Raw genomic sequence first — 20,273 nt, forward strand, 5'->3', positions numbered from 1 at the left:
AAGTATCGCGAATGCAGTCTTCTGCCTTTTTCTTAAGGACATAAGCTTCCAGGCACAGCCGCTCGTGTTCAGTTTTGCTTCTGCCAAGAGTCGACGTCTCTTCGAATACCGCTGCGCACAATTGCTGTAATCATTGATGCGATGCGCACCTTTGTCAGCTTTATTAACACTAAGTGCATGATCCCTGAGTCGCTCATTAATTCGCCTCCCTGTCTGCCCGTTGTAAGTCTATCCATCTATCTATTTCTTCTAGTTTATATTGTAAAATACTTCAAATACTAGCATGCTTGCTGGAATGAACGACTCCTGCTGTACTTGATTTCTTTTTGTTTCAGTTCTGAATTTTCAAGTTATTGTTTGCTAACCTGCCTACTAGCAGTTATATAACACTTATGTAAGAGTTCTCATTTTTGTTGATCTGCTTGTAATTTATCTGTGTTGTACTCTATACTGTACTGATGCCCACCTGCTACGGTCTCTTACTGAGACTGGCAGTATTGTAAATAAATAAATAAATAAATAAATAAATAAATAAATAAATAAATAAATAAATAAATAAATAAATAAATAAAAGAAGGGAGGCATACACCGCATCGATGGAGCATGGGACGAAGCTTGTCCTGTGCCTTATTTGGCAACCGTACCTCTTGCATCAGCGCATGTGCGGGAGCCCAGCCTTGAAAGTTTGCTCTGCGCAGAAAACACTGAGGTGACCCCATGCCTTTTCGAAACTCTCTTGAGGTGGTGTGAAAGTTCACAAAGACAAGGTACCACCTCTGGCCTGAAATGTTTCACGTTCGGCCGCCGTCTTCTTACTTGGCGTTCTGTTTTGTTTTTTTGTTTTGTTTTTGCTTCTGGATCAGATCCTGGGCAACAGCTCTCAAGAGCGACAAACGGAAGCCTGCTGCCAATTGCCGGCGCACATGACTGTCAAAGCTTCCCTGCATTTTATGCACACAAAATTTTCTGAGGTCACCGCGGTGATTCAGTTGTTATGGCGCTCCACTGCTGGGCTCGAAAGGCGCGGATTCGATCCCGGCCGCGGCGGTCGAATTTCGACGGAGGCGAAATTTTAGAGGCCCGTGTGCTGTGCGATGTCAGTGCACGTTAAATAACCCCAGGTGGTCGAAATTTTCGGAGCCCTTCACTACGGCGTCCCTCATAGGCTGAGTCGCTTTGGGACGTTAAACTTTATAAACTGACTGAGCTAAAATATTTTGAATTTGAATTTTTTACCTCCAGCTGATGTCACTTTAGATAACGTCTGTTTAGATCATACGGCACCACAGATAATAAAATTAAACCTAACCTTAACCCTAAACATAGTGAACTGAGTTTATGTCTGCCTATTTCTGGTTGAGCTGAAGTTCTTCCGGCAGCGTAAAATAAGCTTCGCTGCAATACGTTCAAACTCATGACGTCACTACCGAAACGGACTCCGTGATCGCCGTTTGGGCAGCAAACGACGGGAAAGCCTAGACCCCGGCATCCGCGCCCAAAACCTGCCCCAACGCACCGCTGTTAGCTTGCAAAAGCGGCTAGTGGTGACAACACCAGTTATTTCATTTCCTGACCTCTATTGCCCCTATAGAAGCTCCGTTTTCAATCAGGCTGTGGCTAGAGTTCCGTCCAGACGGAACTACAATTTGCGCTAGAGTTCCGTCCGGACGGAACTGCATGTAGCGATGGGGTTCCGTCCAGATGGAACTGTATCTGACACCATACAGTTCCGTCCAGCACTATCTGCCACAAGAGTTATGGCAAGACGGAATTAAAGCTGGTGTTAGGGATTGGGAAACCAGTCTGCTTGCAGACTTTTGCATGTCCTTTTGAAAAAGTGGCAATCCTGTTCCGCCTAATGTGTGATAGGATATTCTGCTGCATCATTTTATTTTCCAAGCAGTCAGTGAGAAATCGCAATAGAGCGAGTTTTGGCTTGGGTTTGTTGGTGCGTTTGCATAATGCTTGTGGACTGTTTGTGTACGTCTTAGTCTTTTTCGCGCTACGTCATCTTGCAGCACAAACAGACAGGGCTTCACATCACTTCGCGAAGAGTTTCTGCACCCTACTTCTAACAGTGTCAGTTTCCCGATCCTGCATGCATGCACGGAAGTTATACCTTCGAGGATGCAACTAAACGCAGTACGCGGACAGATATTTTAGTGTCGTATACATGCGTGGAGAGAACATCCGGATACAGCTTTGTCAACTAGTTATTCCAGAGGCAAAGAAATGCTTCATGTGGGTAGAAATCACCCATTTTGTATAGTTTGGACAGTACGGACATTAGACAGTTTTGGTTTTACTCACGTAGAACCTCCCCGCACGTAAACGTGAGCAGTCTATGCAGCGTACGCTAGTGTCGCTTCGTACAGTTTTAGCTACGCGTACGGGACGCAAACTGTGTAGATCTGCCATAGAACCTAAAAAATGCGTTAGCATGTTATGCCACGCCATCAAGTACAAATAACCAAAACAAATTTTGTTTAGTCGAGCTGCTTGGAGCGTAGCTAGGCCAAGCCACAGTGCGGGCGGTAAATACTTTCCCCCTTTCTTCTGACAAACGTTGAGCGATTTCATTCCACCGAACTGTATGTTGCATGTTATGTTCGAAGGGATGGCATTCCCTCACGTCCTGCAGCATATTGAAATTATCGCTTTTCGAGAAGCGAAGGCGCGCTGGTGTCCCACTCATGTTGACGACGTGTGCGTATGGAGCTAAAACGTGCACCGTTTTGCTTTTCCCGCTGGCTGTGCCGAGGGTCTCGCAATATCCCGCGAGGTTTTGAGCTTCGCGTGGTTTCGCGAGACCGTCGGCACACTCGTTGCTATGACGACCACAAACGCTTCTTCGTTAGGCTCAGGAGCTGCTGAAACGGATTTCTATCTGAAAAACAAAAGCTAGTTCTCACCTAAAACTTCATGCGAGAGCAAGAATGGGCCAACTGAAGGTAAATACACCAGTTTACAGCATGATACCACGTCGAGGGTTTAGCGACGGAGCTGTTATGGTTGTGAAGCGGGCGGGCAGGGCGCCGCCATCTTGCCGACGCCACGTACGCAAGCAACGTGAAGACCGCAACGCAAGGATCCGAATCTCACGTACGTCCGTGCGACCCACGCAAACACTTCACGTTCTGCGCATGCGCAGTGGTGACCCGTAAGCGCTCTACTTACGTGAAGCTTCTACGCCTGTGAAACTAAAACTCTATTGTATGGACGGAACTCTTGCTGCAGTAAATATTCCGTCTGGACGGAACTGCAGCAGCAGCAAATGTTCCGTCTGGGCGGAACGCTAGACACTCCGTTTCAATTAGAGACCTCGCACTAATAACGCGTCATTAAATCATTACGAGGTAAGGTCGGTTTCCGCGCAGTGTCCTTCAGATGCATGGTCCATCTCTCCACCATTCCTTGGAGTAAAGCGTTCATTATCATTAATTTATATCTCAAATTACCCGTGTTGGAGCATCACATTTATTTCTTCGATGTTTCTCATCGATTAAGAAAAGCAATTTTAGAACGCATGCCGTGCATCGCGTCGTCTTCGCCAAAACACCATATCTGCTTTGTAATAAGGAAGTAATTACTCATTGGCATCCACCCGAGCGCAGCCATACGGCTACAAAGGAAAGCTACACAGCTTTCTCAGAAACTTCGTAGTTAAAGAAAAATTCGTCCTGGTCCGGGGTTCGAACCCAGGACCACCGCTACACCGGAGCAGTCGCTCTACCAATTGAGCTAACCAGGACGGCAAGCTTATGGTAGGACGAGAGCGAATTGATCAATTGATTCCCCTAAAACATTTGACCACCATATTTGCTTCTCGTTCAGTTTCGATGCAGAAAAGATGCGGTGGTAGGTGCTGTGCTAGCAAGCTGAATTGTGGTTTCCTATTCAGTATTAACTGTTCACTCCAACAACAGCTCGACCGCAATCTTTTTTTCAGGATATCGACAGCCAGGCCGAGACCCAGAGGTCAGCCGGACACCCGTCCTTCATTTTCTTCGCGGTGGTCCTCCTGAACTACACCCTGGAAGATCACTACGAAAGAAATTTCAAGTAAGAAGCGGCGGCGCAAAAATAAGCCAGCGTAGAGAAGAAAGTTCTCGGTCGGCTCATCAATGTTTAGACAGAAGGGCCTGACTTCTTCTCGACTACTGCGACCACCATTGGCAAGGACGTCATTCTTAGGCGAAAAGGATATATGTAGGGGCAAATCCTGCGGCCCGCATTAATTCCCCTACGCCGTGCCTAATAGCAACTTGTCGTTGTTTGTGCGCTGTTAGGTGCCTCCATTCAGTATATTTCGAATGGCAGCATCCATGTCTACCGGAGATTCGAAGCCAGCGACAAATATTATGTGTGTTCCTCTTTGGAGACATGAATGGAGGTTACCTATTTTAAGCCGAAAGCCTTTAATGGCTCATATTGGCGTCCGTTAACAAAGCATGTCACACGCCTTTAACTAGGGAACTAAAAAAACAGAAGAAAACCAATGTTTGCTTCAGATAGGGGAGGAAAAAATGAACCTAGAAGCCAAGTTTAATGACTGTAGGTTGATTATTTAATTACTTATGGCAAAAATGTACAAATTGCGACGAAGTAGCGCGCACGTTGATATAGCCGCAGGAACGCTGTGAAGTCACATCCACCGGAAGTCGTCACGGCATTGTGACGATTCTCACAGAATGGCCATAAAAACGTCAGATTTGTGTCAAATTAGACGGATAAATGTGTAATTATGCATAATTAACATGAAAGATCCCCGAAAGATGTACAATTTGGGTATCGATACATCCACGGGAACGATGTGACGTCACATCCACCGGAAGCCATCACGACATAGTGTCCTCGGCTTCCGCCTCACAACACTTTAGTTGCCAATTGTCCACGCAATTTTTGTTTCTGGTCTTGCCTTTAAGCATTCTTTCTTTAATGGCTCTCTTTCCGGCATAACGCTGTCAGTCAGCGAATAACTGCTCTGGTCTGCTTTCGTTCCATTTCTAAATAGAACATCCTAGCTCACCACCTTTGCGACGACAGCTTTCGCTGAACATTCGAGTGGGGCCACGTTGTTGACGCTCGAGTCTTAGCCCAAGTAACACAGATAATTGGCCCAATATTGGATAAGAATGGTTTCACTCTGGTCTTTAGTAGGACCTGCCTTTCCATGTATTTGTAATATTGGGCCGATAAACTGTGCTGCTTGGGAGTATGCCCCGAAAAACAATTTTGCCGCGTGTCTTATGGCTCTCAATCCCGAGAAGACGGAACTCACCTGCTTCAATCACACATCGAGCAGCCTCAAAGCTTCTGGAAAGCACTGTTCCATCAAGGATAGAGCTTTACTACAGGTTCTCCGCCCCTGGGCTGGGCCTAAACACTTTCTACGCATGCGCAGGAACCTTTACCAGCCGGATGTGGTCATCGCCCAAGGCCACTACTACTACGGCGACAACACGTTCGCCGAATGCCGTGTCCTCCCTCCGACGGTAGTCACCAGGCCGCATGATGCCAGCACCACCTACCGGCACGACCTGGTAGGAATACCACGGCTGGATACTCCACGCGTACTTTCTGCCGCCCGCTGTTATTCGCTTGTAGAGGTCGCTGCCTCTTGAGGATTTTCCGGCACGGACTTTGTAGGCGGCGAACACAAAGTGTAACCAAAATGCCGTCATAATTTGACGCCGTACAGTGGACGTCATACCTTGAACGCACGTGTCATTACGCGGCACCCACCTTCAAGGACACGAATTTATGACGTCATAAACTGCTAGCTTTGAGCAGTTAATCAATAGGGTGTAGATATCAAATGTTTGTGTAAGCTGTTGCATGCGGTGTATATGTTCATGTCTCTCATTAGAAAAAATTCTATGTTCGTGTAGTAAGTGTTTCAAAACATTTGTCAATGATACTAAGAAAATACTCTTGCTGTTTTGTGGTCACCTATAGACAGCACCTAACATTCACTTTTCCTTTGTGCGGTAAGTAGGTGGTAGCTTGCGGGAATTTCAATAAATAAATATTGACGCCAATCAAAAGAAATGGCGATGTCGTAGCGAATGCTGTAAGATACGTCATGTTTATCAACACCGCCGTGAAATTACTATGAATTCGTTGTTCACTCATTCCTGAACTCTAGATGACAACCAGAATGGTTATAAGCTTCAATGAAATCCGTGAGCCCAGTTTCTCTTAAGCCTACAGCATGACAGGGGTGATCTAGTTCCAAGCATCCGGCGAAGTTAAAAAAAAAAAAAAAACTAGACGGGACACTTAATCTCCGCCTTAAGGGTATGAGGCAATAGCGTTAATGAGTTAATGCCCATATATGCGCAATTGGTCACTCTCTACATTGCATACATAGATCTCTGGGAGCCTGACTGTAATACCAGTAACTTAAACGCGAAGCTTGATTCCCGATGACATTGCCTCGTGCGCGGGTAACCACGAAAATCATGGCAATGGTAGAGTCGTGCCGTCGCTCACTGACCCTTAGGGATTCGAGATTTACATATTTGAGATTTATTTCAAAAATCGTATACAAGAATAGGGAATGCAAAGTTATACAGCATAAAAAGTTCCAGTGTCAAACTGTCAGCGGCCCCTCGTAATTAGCAACTATACAAATATGTGAAGCAATACCAGGCTGGTGATAAAAAAGAAATAAGCATGAATTAGCCCACCAAGAAAAAACGTATAAAGCAGTCAGTGTCAACAAATACGTTGTTCTAGAAAATTAATAGAAAATAGTGTTATTCCAAATAATGCATCAGGTACAAGTAAAAAGACATACCGCGGATACCTTCCAGACAATGGCGGTCGACACCATCCGCAAACTGTCGAGGCTGACCAGGCCTGACAAGCAGGCGCTTTGGGCGGTCTCGGTGACCATGAAGGGCCACTATACGGAGCCTCTGCCCGGACGCCCCCTGGAGTTCCTGGAGCGGTGCGCCCACAACCCGAGTGGTACATCGTTCGGCAGCTACGCTGAGGTGAGCCTCCGTTATTCTCCTCAGCAGGCCTTCAAGGGAGGCAGTACTATTTATATACGCATAGCCTTTTAATGGCGCAAACTGTAAATTAATATGTTATGTAGTTAGACTTCCTGCCACACATTATATTTTTGAAACTGCGGATCTTGTTCGATTGCGTGCCATGTATGTGAATGCTCCATTCACTATTCTTACTCACAAGTCAAGCCCTTTTGGGCGTACTACAGTTTTCGCGTCACCCTGGCTGATGATTTGGTTGTTTATGCTATTTTGTGGTATTTTCGTGTTTTTTGTTTTTTTTTTCATAAAACGGGTTTTACATTCACATTGTTCATGTATACGATTGATTTGGAAGCTTGCAGTAGCACTGATGTGGAGTGTCGTTTGCGTTAGCCTGTGGGGGCAGCTCTCTTTTTTTTAGCTTCTATTAGCTAAGAACGGTGCATGGATTCAACATTAGGTGAAAGTGTACAACTCATTTCGTTTGAATTGAAAACACAATATGCCGCCGACCAGGCCTGAAGAAGGATTGCGGCACAGAAATAGCGTACAGTAGTGAGCAGCCTTGTCTAGAGCGCTTGAGCAGTGCGCACTTGGTAACAAAAACCGAAATTAGAGAGCAGCCCCTCATTACAGGGCAAAGTTTTCGTGCCTGCTTTGTTTACGAGGCTATCTGGCGCTACTTCCGTGCAAGCGTTGCAGATGGACCCTAGAGGCTGCCACAAAATCTGGATTTGTTTGCAAGGAAGTGCACCGCCCGAGCGCTCTAGACAAGGCTGCTCACCACTGTACAAGTACATAAAAAAAATACATTGCAACAGAAGAAATGAGCAAACAGTAAAAAAAAGTGACTGGGGTTCAGCGTGGCTTGAACCTAGTTGTACGAGCGAAATCTCTATTAAGCATGGTCTCCACTGTCTCAAATCAAATACCAAGGACAACTTTCAAGGTCAAAGGTCAAGGTCACGTACCCAATGGTCATGGCCATACGATCACGTGGTCATACTACCATAGCTTGGGCCATGCCACCACGTAGTTAAGTTCAATTTGACCTCGTGAGGCATGAAGGCCATTGTCGATGTGGTTCACACTGTCTCAAATCAAAGGTCAAAGGTCAAGATCAGGTACACAATAGTTAGTCATATGATCAGGTAGTCATACTACCATAGCTTGGGCCATCCCACCAGGCAGTTAAGTTCGGTTTGACCTTGCGAGGCATTGAAGGTCATTGTCGATGTGGTTCCCACTGTCTCAAATCAAAGGTCAAAGGTCAAGGTCAGGTACACAATAGTCATATGATCGCGTGGTCAAACTACCATAGCTTGGGCCATATCATCGCGCATTTAAGTTCGGTTTGACGTTATGGGGCATTGAAGGTCATAGTCTCATCCACGTCGAAATCGGAAGTTGTACTCCGGGGAGCAGAGCTCTCGTTCTAAAACAGTTATCGAGTGCAAAACCGAATACTAAAGCAAGATAAACATAGAGAAAGACTTCCCGAGAAATAAGACACATATGTGTCGTTTGCTTTGTTAAGTGCTTATAGAAACAAGTTCACTGTCTCATAACTGACCACGTTTGCAAGCAATGTATTCCATTCAGCGATTATCCGAGGAAAAAAAATCAATTACTTAGAGACATTCGTTTCACATGAAAATGCTACCACTTTTCTGAAAGATTTTTTAGTTTAAGAGTGCATTAATTTGCTTTTCATGGCAGTCGGGCCCTCAGCTCTCCTGTTCCGTTTATTCTTGCTGAAAAAAACAACATTCTCGTTTTTTTCCGTAAAACTTTTCCGATGCTAGTTCGGGGCTATGTTTTTCTGTCCATCAGTCCCGTTTCAGCGAACGATGTTTGTTCCTTGATACTGATCCAGTTGCTTTTTTTTCTTCCTCTTTTCCGGGTCAGATCTGCCGCGACCCAAACTTCGAGCCGCACTTTACCTACAGCGCGGACCAGGGCGCCATGCTGGCTCACCACGACACCGCACGCCTGGTTCTGTCCTACGATAACGAGGCGGGATTCTGCAAAAAGGTGAGTCCACTAGATCTAATCATCATCATCATCATCAGCCTGACTACACCCACTGCAGGGCAAAGGCCTCTCCCATGTCTCTCCAATTAACCCTGTCCTTTGTCAGTTGCCGCCACTGTATCCCCGCAAACTTCTTAATCTCATCCGCCCACCTAACTTTCTGCCGTCCCCTGCTACGTTTGCTTTCTCTTGGAATCCACTCCGTTACCCTTAAGGACCAACGGTTATCTTGCCTTCGCATTACATGCCCTGCCCAAGCCCATTTCTTCTTCTTGATTTCAACTAAGATGCCATTAACCCGCGTTTGTTCCCTCACCCACTCCGCCCTCTTCCGATCTCTTAACGTTACACCTATCATTTTCCTTTCCATAGCTCGCTGTGTTGTTCTTAACTTAAGCTGAACCCTCTTTGTTAGCCTCCACGTTTCTGCCCCATAGGTGAGTACCGGTAGGATACAGCTGTTGTATACTTTTCTCTTCAGGGATATTGGTAAGCTACCATTCATGATCTGAGAGAACCTGCCATATGCGCTCCACCCCATTCTTATTCTTCTAGTTATTTCCCTCTCATGATCCGGATCTGCGGTCACTACCTGCCCTAAGTAGACATATTCTCTTACTACTTCCAGCACCTCGCTACCAATTGCGAACTGCTGTTCCCTTGCTAGGCTGTTGAACATTACTTTGGTTTTCTGCATGTTAATTCTTAGCCCCACCGTTCTGCTCTGCCTGTCTAACTGGTTGATCATGCTTTGCAGTTCTTGTCCTGAGTGGCTTAGCAAGGCAATGTCATCAGCGAATCGCAAATTACTCAGGTATTCTCCATTAACTCTTATCCCTAACTGTTCCAATTACAATCCCCGGAATACCTCCTGTAAGCAGGCAGTGAAGAGATCTAATCACCGTGGTTTTAACTACGACATGCCAAAACCAGGAGGCTGTGAACGAAATCTTAATGAAAGAACCCTAAAACTAAGAGAGCTGTAGAAGTTTGGATAGTTGGGAGAGTGCGCAGACGGGGGCTGCCTTGACAAAGCAACAATTGCATACAAGCTTCCTCTGAGTGTGCGCTAGGCGCTGTTCTGATTGGTGGCGTCCAGTCCAAGTACCGGGTGAGTGAAATGGTCGAGTGAAACGCGTTTTCGTCTGAGCTTTTCATTTTGAATTTTCAAAGAGCAATAACTTTAGTTTGCATGCTCCGATTTGAATCATTATTTTTGCACTTTTTTCATTTCATTTCATTTATTTCATCCTTAAAGGCCCAAGGGCATTACATAAGGAGGGGGCTACAATTCATATAAAAGAAGCATAAAAACACACGCACAATGAACACATACAACAAACTTCAAAAGCTAAAGAGAGTAAAAATAAAGATAAAAGATAAAGGGTTTACATGTGCAGTGAAAGCATACAAAGAAAAAAAATTCGCTTGCGGCAGCGAGCACAGATGAAAGTCAGTGATCAACACGTGGTGAAAAATGATAAGGAATTCACTTATTCTGAAGATGACGGGCCAGTTCTGTACGAAAAGGTTTGGATCGTTGCATAAAACTATGTCGTTAGGTAGGGCATTCCAGAGTGTTATTGCATTGGGGAAAAATGAACTATTGCCTCGGGAACGCATGATAAATCGATTTAATAATATCAATCAGTACCGAGGATAACATCGCAGGGCCCCTTTAATAGCTGTCTGTATAATAAAAAAGAAAGCTTAACTCAGCTCAACTGTGACAGCTCAGTTAAGCTGAGTGGTGCGTAAGCATTTACTGCTTGTTGCAACAGCAGTCCCAATGGCACTTGGCGAATTTGATGGCGTTGTCGGCGTGAAGAATCGGTGCATGAAGCCTCCAGCATACAGAAGCACCACTCAAGGAGGAAGGAGGAAAAAAATGGCTGAGGCTTAACTTGGTTAAGCGTGGAGAATGCGGAGCATCATCGTGTCGCGTAATTTGGAGGCGCACAACCACAGCGACGGCGCGAGGTGGGCCCCCGTTTCTCCACTGTCGTGACGTCATCGTGTCACGTGGTGTGACGTCATGTATCACGTGATTTGGAGGCGCACAACCACAGCGACGGCGCGAGGTGGGCCCCCGTTTCTCTACTGTCGTGACGTCATCGTGTCACGTGGTGTGACGTCATGTATCACGTGATTTGAAGGCGCACAACCACGGTGAAGGGCTGAAGTGGTAGCTAAAGTAGTATGCTTCGCATAAAAACTTCATTTGGACCAGCACTAAGGCCCAGCGAACGAGAGCTCTTGCTCGGCCAAGGCCCACTGATAATCTGCCGAAGCCGAGTGAAGCCAAGCACTCCAGGAAAGAGGGGGAGGGTAAGAGAAGTAACAAGAGGCAACAGCCGTTTTACATGAGTAGAGAATGTGTTCTGTGTCCGTTTTTGATTTCTGGACAGTTGGGACAGTGAGCTGCGTTACGCCATCCAATGTTGTAGAGCATTAGTGGAGACACTAAACTACGCCTTACCTACTTTGCTTAATCAATTTCACCTACCCAGCTCTTCCGCTCGTTTGCCTTCGAACAAACAGATGAAAACTTTATTTTTATAATATTTGCTAGCCTTGCCTTTGCGATGCCTTGATTGCTCTTTGTGTTGGAATGTGTTTGCTTTGAAATCCCTTTTCTTTTGTATGTGATATATTATGTTGATTGCTTTTCCGGTGGCGGATAAACCGTACATTCTTATTTGTTCGATTTCTTTTTTGTTCTGTTCAAATTGTGAACTAAGTGCGTTGTATGTGTGCTTTACATGCTTTCATTATCCCTGGCGCCGATGTAGTTTGGGGGAAGGGAACGTTGTCAAGCCGCAATATCGCGGCTTTTTTTCCCTCCTCCTCAGCCATGTGATTTTCTTTACATGTCTGGAATAAAGTTGACTTGACTTGACTTGACTTGAGTGAGGATAGTGTTAGTTTGAACTTTGTGAAGGATGTGTGCTTGTTACGTGTTCAGTGACTGGTGGGGTTGGGGTTAAAATTCCCACCACTCCACCGCACCCCGCTTAGTTAGGCGCCTCTCCATCCACTCACCATCAAACTCGAACAACCTCGATCAACCTCCTGTCCCAGCCACCTCTCAGCCTCACCCTACAGTGGTGCCATCCACCATCAACCCACCCACCCGAATTTCACGCAGCAGTGGAGCAAGAAAGCGAGGGAGAAATCGAAATCAAGGACTGAGTGGGAAAGCCAAGCGCCAATCGAACGTATTTCTTTTGTGTGCGTTTTATTGCCTGTTTCAAGCATATCTTTAATCCTGCATCTATCTCAGTCGCAAACTTTGGGATCGGTCGCCTACACCGATGCAGCGATCGGGATAGAAGGCGACGTAACCTCAGTCGCCCTATTAGACACCGGGATCGCCATAGGAATCGAAAGAAAGTTCGCTAGTTAGGAAGTTCGCTATAAAGAGAAAATTCGAATAGCGTAGCTTCGGCTCGGTCACTGCGAAAAGTATCTCTCTAACTCGGCACAGCTGGTCAGATTTATGGCTACGATTGTTGCGATACTGCTAGTGGTTTGATAATGAGGTTGACAGTGATGACGCTGATGACTGGATTAAGTTTATTTTTCGTATTTATTTACACTTTTGCAACAGCTGTGCAGAATCCAGGGTGAGCAGCCGAATCAACGGTTCGGCATCGCAGCGTTCGACCTGGACTACGACGACTTCTCGGACACCTGCGCGTCCATGAACAAGTACGGGAAGTTCTCGAGGCTCCGTGCTCTGCGCATGATAGTGGAGTTCTTCAGGACCAGCTTCAGAACTGACACCGACGAGGCCGCCTGCCTGCAGCTGGTCACCTGAGTCGATTTATGGCAGGATCACGGCGCCGGGAACGACCCTATTCCTCCTCTCCCCCTCCCCCTGTAAAAAAACATGTATTTCGTATAAACTGTGTGGAACAATCTTCTGGATGTCAGTGTCACAGTAATGTGCGTCAGCTTTGGAAAAGAGCATTACATGGAGTCTCCTTCTTGTATGGTTGATCACAGGTGACCTTTGAAAGTGACTGTCTTGCTGAGGAAATACGTATTTCACACACATCGAAAGTCTTCAACACGTTCAGAATCAAGCCATCAGGTTCATATTATTCCGATCATTTCAAACGCACTCTTGACCGCTCTATCAAAACTTTAGCATACCTCCATTTCAGTTATTGTCTAAAATCGTCATGTACGAGCTACTTAATCATCACGCTCATATTGATGGTTTGCGCCATAAAACCCCATTAACTACATATTGATAACGTTGCTGATCATTTTATAAACAGTAATTTTAGTAGGTTTCAGCAGCGTAATAATATTATTTGGACTAAATCGAGGATTAATTATGGAAAATCCACGACCACGTTGGGGCATATCCTACTGGAATACTTTATCATAATTAAAGCGTAGTTTAAATTGAACTCATTCCATCATCGCATTAAAGCATATTTAATCGACTTGCTGCGTAGTTAACATGTTTAAACAATAACAATCCATGTTTAAGGTTTATTATGTCTATTATGCACATGTTATATACATTGTTATACCGGGTGTCCCAGCTAAATGTAACCAAACTGTTAAAAAAGGCGAAGTGTCCTCCTCCAGTGAAACCAACTGAGGGTTGTTCATAGTAGCGTGGACTAGTCTTGAGTATTTTTTTCGCCCTTCAAAGTTAATTAATTAGTGAAGTTAATTAGCTAACTTTTTAATTATTGACTTCAGGAAGAAAGTGTCAATGAAAAAGTTTTAGATCGCCTCGAAAAACCGCTAGTAGTGCTGTTTCCGTCAAGTTACGATTTACGTAGCTTCATTTATTGGCCTTAAAAGAAAGTTGCCACGTGACCAGCTGCTCGCTCACTTCTCTGCCCCAATGTGCACCCAAAGTCTCATCGAGGAGAGGACTTCAGACAAAACGGATTTTATTCTTTAAGGCGCGTCTTGGGACATTGAAGTGGCACAGTTGTCATGTGGAATCTTTTTCTTATTGTGCGGGTTGTGGTTAAAGACCGGTAAAAAAACTACTTTACGTAAATATTACTTTGCTGAAAATGTCCCAGTAAGCTGTTTCTCAAAGCGACCTACAACTTTTCCATTTACACTTTGTTCCTCAAGGCAATAATTAAAAAGGTAGTTAATTAAGCTTAACTAATTAGGCAGCCTTGAGGAACGAAAAAAATACTGCAGACTAGGTCACGCGACTATAAACAACCCTCATCTGGTTTCAGACGGCTAGGACACCGTGTTTTTTAAAAGCTTGGTTACATTTAGCTGGGACACCTAGTATATTTTATTTTTATTTATTTATTTATTTATTTGCATATACTGCAGCCCCGATGGGGCTATTGCAGGAGTGGGGGGAAGAAAAAAAAAGGCAGAGAGGGACAACATATTCAGAAGTGAACACCATTAAAATACAGAACAGAAATGGAACAGACTAATCACAGATTTGCAACAACATTGAAAAATAGGTTTGGTTCCAGAGAGCGTATATCACCGGGTAAAGAATTCCATCGTTCGATAACACGAGGAAAAAAACTAAATTTGTACATATCAGTGCGCGCGTGAATGGGTGTTACATTCAAAGGGTGGTAGCTCCTTGTAGATGAAGATGCTGAAAAATGCAAATACTCAGACAGTGAAGCATATACAGTGTATATATATGATGTTCTTTTTTATTGACTCATTGTATTGCTAGCATTGCTTTCTTTTGTGGGTTCTATTTTTCACTCCAAATAATTCATACACTGCTGCCATTGTTTCCGATTTTACACCACTTGCTTTGCTCTAGGAAGTCCCCCCAACAGTCCTTTACTATGGGACCTCCTTCTGTACAAATTTTATTGTACTCACTATTAATGTACACGTTAATAACTAAACTAACCAGCTCTCACCCAAGAAGGAAGTTTGTGGGCCGAAGCACAGTTTTATAGCAGTTTTAAGCTCTACTGAAACGCTATAGCGCGAGCGCCTAAGGAGCTTCGTTATGCGCTTGTCATCGCTCTCACCCGATTTCATTTCATTTATTTAGTCTCAGGACCGATCGGTGTTACGGGGAGGAATAGTTTACTGGCAGAAATACACGTGTAGTAAGCAAATTAAGGTTATACACAACAGACTTGAAGGCGTCGGGTCGGGAAGGGAAAGAATTAAGGTGAAGAAAACCAAGCGTTCGGTAAGCATTATTAGTAACATGTTCAATGTGCGTTTTCCATGATAAGTTGGCGGTAATATATTGCCACGCGCCTAACGCGCCGCGCGGCCTCCGCGCTGAGTCGAAGACGACGATGAAGCGGCGGTGGGCTCTCGTGGCGCGCTATTCTATTCTGTGTCGTGGAAGCTGGCTCGATAATTAAAAAGAAGGCTCCCGGTCTTGGGTTCTCCCCGACGTCTACCTTCACGGCTCCTCTGGTCGTGACACTATGCGCGTGGCAATATACAACAAGATACTTACAATCAGATATAGAAGTTAAGAGAGAGTTATTTAGGAAAGACGTGCATGAAGATTGGTTAGGCATACGCGTTATTCTCTTTGCACCTACCAACGTTTAGTTTCATAGACAGATGTGACACCAAGTATGAATGTTATCGAGATCAGATTGAAAAGTGACTGCATAAGAAGGGTTAGATATTTGTCGATACAATACACAATCATCAACGTAAAGTCTCATTTGTGACTCAACGGAATCTGAGAGGTCGTTAATATCAATTAGGAAAAGCAGAGGACTTAATACGGAGTCCTGGGGAACCCCGGATGTTCCACGACGTGCAGGTGAGTCACCAGTCATTAACTGTAACGCACTGGGTACGGTCCTACAAAACACTCAATCCATTTCATGAGTATTAATATCAAGATTGAGTTTGCTAAGCTTGAAAAGCAGTAGTTTATGTGATCCAGTACCAAATGCTTCGCAAAGTCGATAAAATGCAATACACAATGAAGAATCCAGAATGGAAAACATGTTTGGTAAAGTGAGCAGTTGAGTTTCGCGCTGCGAAAACTACTGATTAGATTCAAGACGAGACGTTAGGCTAGAATATATTATGTGCTCAAGCAGCTTGGATGGAATTAACGTTAATGACATTGGTCTGTAGTTGTGTGAGCTATGGACGTTACAACATTTATGCATCGGAACCACCTTTCCCACCTTTCCAGTCGCCGGGCAAAGTGGTGCTCTGCAATGACTGCGAAAAGACCTGACAACATTATGCATGCATTAGTCTGGAGGTTTTTCAGAAATTTGCAGTTAGTAGTAGTAGTAGTAGAAGACGTTTATTCTGCCAAAAGTTACAGGCCGAGCATATCGACCGCCTGGGCGACCAGAAGTCGCTGTTCTTCCTCCCCTTCAGCGCCAAGCCAGTCGAGCCAGGTGGTGATGGATAAAGAAGGTGGGGGGTAGGAACCCGACTGCTGAGCAGCCGGGCAATAGAAGAGGCAATGGGCAAGGTCCGCATAGTTACAGGGGCAGTTGGGACAGGAAGGGTCCGATCGATAGCGATAGAGAAAGAGGCGAGACGGGGTGATGATTGCATTCATTTGAACGTGCCGAAGAAGGCGAGCCTCCGGCACTGTGAGTGATGGATGAGGGGGAGGGTAAAGGCGTTTGTCGAGGCGGAGCTCGAGGTAGACCTCTTTTATGGTGCGGCGAAGGGTGAGTCTCCCACCGTCCTCCGAGGGCTTGGGCCAGGGGATCAACGGTGCCCGGAAAAGTGTGTCACGGGCGAGCTGATGAGCCAGCTCATTGCCGTCAATTCCTGAATGCCCAGGGACCCAGCGGAGGAAAACGATGGAAGGCTGCAAAGGGGAGACCGCTCGTTCGACCTCCTGTTGAAGAGAAGGGGTTAGGGTGCGTTTCTGTATGTGGTGTATAGCGGCTTGTGAGTCTGAATAGACTGTGTACTTTTGAAGAGAGGGAAGGAGGGCAAATTACTGGAGGGCATGCGCAATGGCGAGGACCTCGAGGGACAATGCATCCGGAGGGCGTAGAAACGGCCCGCTGGTGTGAGTTTCAGGAGCGGGGAGGTGGGGGTTAATATCATCGTTATCAGCTGGCGATGAAATTTTCGCAACTTCAATTAGTTTGGAAATGCCTGCCTATTCTATAAGAACAGGGTCCATCTGTAAGGAGTCATGTGCAGAAATAATAGGGAAGGTAGTTGGTGCAGCGTGTAAAAAGGATAATGAAAATGTGTTATTTAGTAGCATACATAACTGTCTTCTGGGACAAAAAATCTTTGAACGTTCTTCGAGCGAACTTCTTCAGATTCACGCATGCCGATAACGTTCCAAAACTTGCGGGGGTTTGAAGCGATGCTTGTTTACATTCCTTCTTATAACTTTCTTTCCCTTTTACATTATGCCTAATGGCAAATATCTCGAACAAAACAAAAAGTAAAGAAGAAAGGGTTTTATGAAGACAATTGCGTTCGACACGGACAAGGGCACGTTCATGCTCCAGTGCGGCAGATTGATAAGCTACCCTTGCTCTGTCACTGTAAAGTTTCTTGCAACGACGAAACATGGGCGGGTTGAAAAAGTTGCGACATTATCAGAGGTACGTGCGCTAAAGGTATCTGCAACGCGTTGTGCATGTGAAGGAAATGTAGAGTGGCAGAGGCGAATGCGCTAGGTGAATCTACTTCACAGATGTTATCAGTTTCTTTACAATAGATGTAGCATGTTAAGTTGTAGGGCTGAGAGGTAGCGTTCGCGAAATGTATGAGCCTCTCATGAAACTGCCTCGCTGCTTTGCAAAAATCTTCCTGTAGTACGACCTCAGTGGTTTCCAATTTAGACCTGCGTGCTAAAACGGTCTTGTTTTAAATGTAGCAAATTTCCCAGCTATAGAAAGATTCAAGTCTGTGCGCTCGCGAAATTGCATCCGCAGGATTATGAAATATAATTGATCTGTGCTCACGTTTCGCACTACATCAGCAACAATGCGATGAGATTTCGTTGCATCCACATTTTTAGTACTCGCCAGAGCACTTATTTTTTCTCGACAGTTGCTAATCTCGTGGTGATGTCGGACACCGGTTCCTCTCACAGTTTCTGACTATCTTTTACTTCAAGTACCGCAGCGGAGGCCTAGTCGTTTGAGCGCCCTCTTCGCATTCGGGAGGTGTGGAGTAGCATATCAATCTTGACATATCAATCTTGGGACAGCAAGGTCTCAATCTAGCAGAACCGCAGTATGCAAACTAACCACACACTTGGCTACAGCGATTCTTTGCTGCGCCCAATTTCTTCATTCTAACCTGGTCCATTTGTCCAGAACCTGATAATCACATTTCTCGACTGCATAATTCCCCAGAGGAGAAAAGGTCGTTTCACGCTGTTCTCAAGACACGTTTGACCATTGACCAATTCACCCAAACCAGTGTTTCGTTTATTTATGGAGGAATTTCTTAATGGTGACATTCATCAAAATAGGAAATTAGTAGCGCAACCCTTTTCAGATGGCAGACAATTTAACAGAAAGTGGAATAAACGACAAACACATGCCGCTAGTAGGATCGGAACCTACGACCTCCGTGTTTTCTCACACTGTGCTTTACCATCGAGCTACGGCTCTGACAGTCCGAATTGTGTTGCGCGTAACGTAACCTTTAGAGTTCACAACTTCTTAAAGGGCAACTCCGGCGATTTTTCGATGAGCATCGATTGAAATGAAATTTTAAGTCTGTATTCTTTATGATAGTCTGATGCCTCATGTAAAATTTCGCATCTGAAACCGGCGTAGTTTTTACGCAAGCGAATTTTGAAAGCAAGCGCTCCTCGACGCGAGCGGCACCCACTGATCGAGCAACTTCTACAGGCCACCCTGTTCTGTGACGTCACTGGCGGGGCGGGGTGTCAAGCTGGTCGGGCGCGCGCTGGCGCTGGCAGTGCAGGGGAAAACTGAAAATTGGTTTTGAGGAAAGTAAATGACGCAGTAATGGACACCCGAACCGCGACGTAAGGGAGGAGTGAAAGAAGAAAGAAAGAAAGAGGTCCGTAGTGGAGCTCTCCCGAATTATTTCGACCACCTGTGCAATTTCGCGCCATCTCAACGTGCCTGATGTGTTGTGTACGCCAGAGTGATGGGTCACGGCAACTTCTGTTGTGCTGTGGGGTGCACAAATTCTTGATTTGTGACAACGGGCGTGATCTAGCGTAGGTTTCCTACTGATAAGAACCTTCGCTACAAGTTGGTGAGAGCTGTCCGCCGTGTAAACTGGTCTCCGAGGAAGCATTCCCGCTTGTGCTCAGAACATTTCGCGCCAGATAGCTATGAAGACAGCGTGTACTTCAAAGAGACCTTTGGACTCGCTAAGGCTTCGTTCAACTGGCGCTTGAAGGCATATTCTGTGCCAACGTTATTCTAGTACAACCGTCTATAGCAGTGGCCAGCTGAACGAAGCGCGGCCGTCAAGAAGAAGTGGTATGTTGGATTTTAGAACTGTAGTTGGCGTGAACTCACTTCCAATAGCTCGCCGTCGAGACAATTAAAGCTTCGCAAAGAGAGGACTGTTGGTGATGCATGCCCCTGTAAGGACGTTGTGCACCGCGGCAAAGTTCCGGCAGCAGATTCTTTCATCAGGCTGGGTCGGCCGGCGCTGGCCACACGAACAGCTGTCGGCGGGAGCATCTCATTAACTTTTGTTCTGACGACTCTGTCACAAATGCATGCACGAGAAATGACTCAAGTAATCACTTCTCCGAGTTCAGACCGCCTCCGTGCTGCAGGTGACACGGCCTGTGGTGTGACTCGGCTGGCTCGGGCGGCGGTGGATCATACCTGAAAAGCGACTCGTCCAGTCCAAAATCGTCGAATGAGTCGTCTTCTAAAGACTCGCTGGTCTCGGAAAAGCTGTCCTCCGCGCTTTCAGTCATGTCGACAGCGCGGCTCAGGGTAGTTGTGATATCTTCGGAGACTTCACAGCGCGGCGAACCCGCTCGTGACGTCACAGTCAATACCGCACGAAGGCACCTCCCCGGTTTCGGTTTCGCGGTTTCAGTTTCGAGTTTTGCGTTTTTTGCTGTTTAAAAATTATTTTACGGTTGCTTTTGAAAACCTTCTATAGTACACATTACAGGAGGTTCTTAGGAACACAAAACAGCCATTAACTTAAAATGGCTGAAAAATCGCCGGAGTTGCCCTTTAATCCAGAATGTAAAATAAGACGCAACTCATTGAATAAAATTCAGTTGTTATACCAATAACATGTTCAAAAAGTATATGGTGCCAACAGGACGCT

General features: G+C 45.5%; 1 protein-coding gene across 1 annotated transcript in view; it reads left to right on the top strand.

Moving 5' to 3' along the window:
- Positions 1-12,855, top strand: part of LOC149348789 (uncharacterized) — a 31,680-nt gene extending 18,825 nt beyond the window's left edge. The window contains exons 7-11 of the mRNA XM_089585909.1: positions 3,950-4,062; positions 5,405-5,543; positions 6,819-7,001; positions 8,910-9,035; positions 12,646-12,855. Of these exons, the coding sequence (XP_089442035.1) occupies positions 3,950-4,062; positions 5,405-5,543; positions 6,819-7,001; positions 8,910-9,035; positions 12,646-12,855 (771 nt within the window). The remainder of the gene's footprint in view (positions 1-3,949; positions 4,063-5,404; positions 5,544-6,818; positions 7,002-8,909; positions 9,036-12,645) is intronic.
- Positions 12,856-20,273: the final 7,418 nt, after the last annotated feature.

The sequence above is a fragment of the Amblyomma mixtum genome, chromosome 4, assembly GCF_055824585.1.
Source record: "Amblyomma mixtum isolate Tamu chromosome 4, ASM5582458v1, whole genome shotgun sequence".
Lineage (NCBI taxonomy): Eukaryota > Metazoa > Arthropoda > Arachnida > Ixodida > Ixodidae > Amblyomma > Amblyomma mixtum.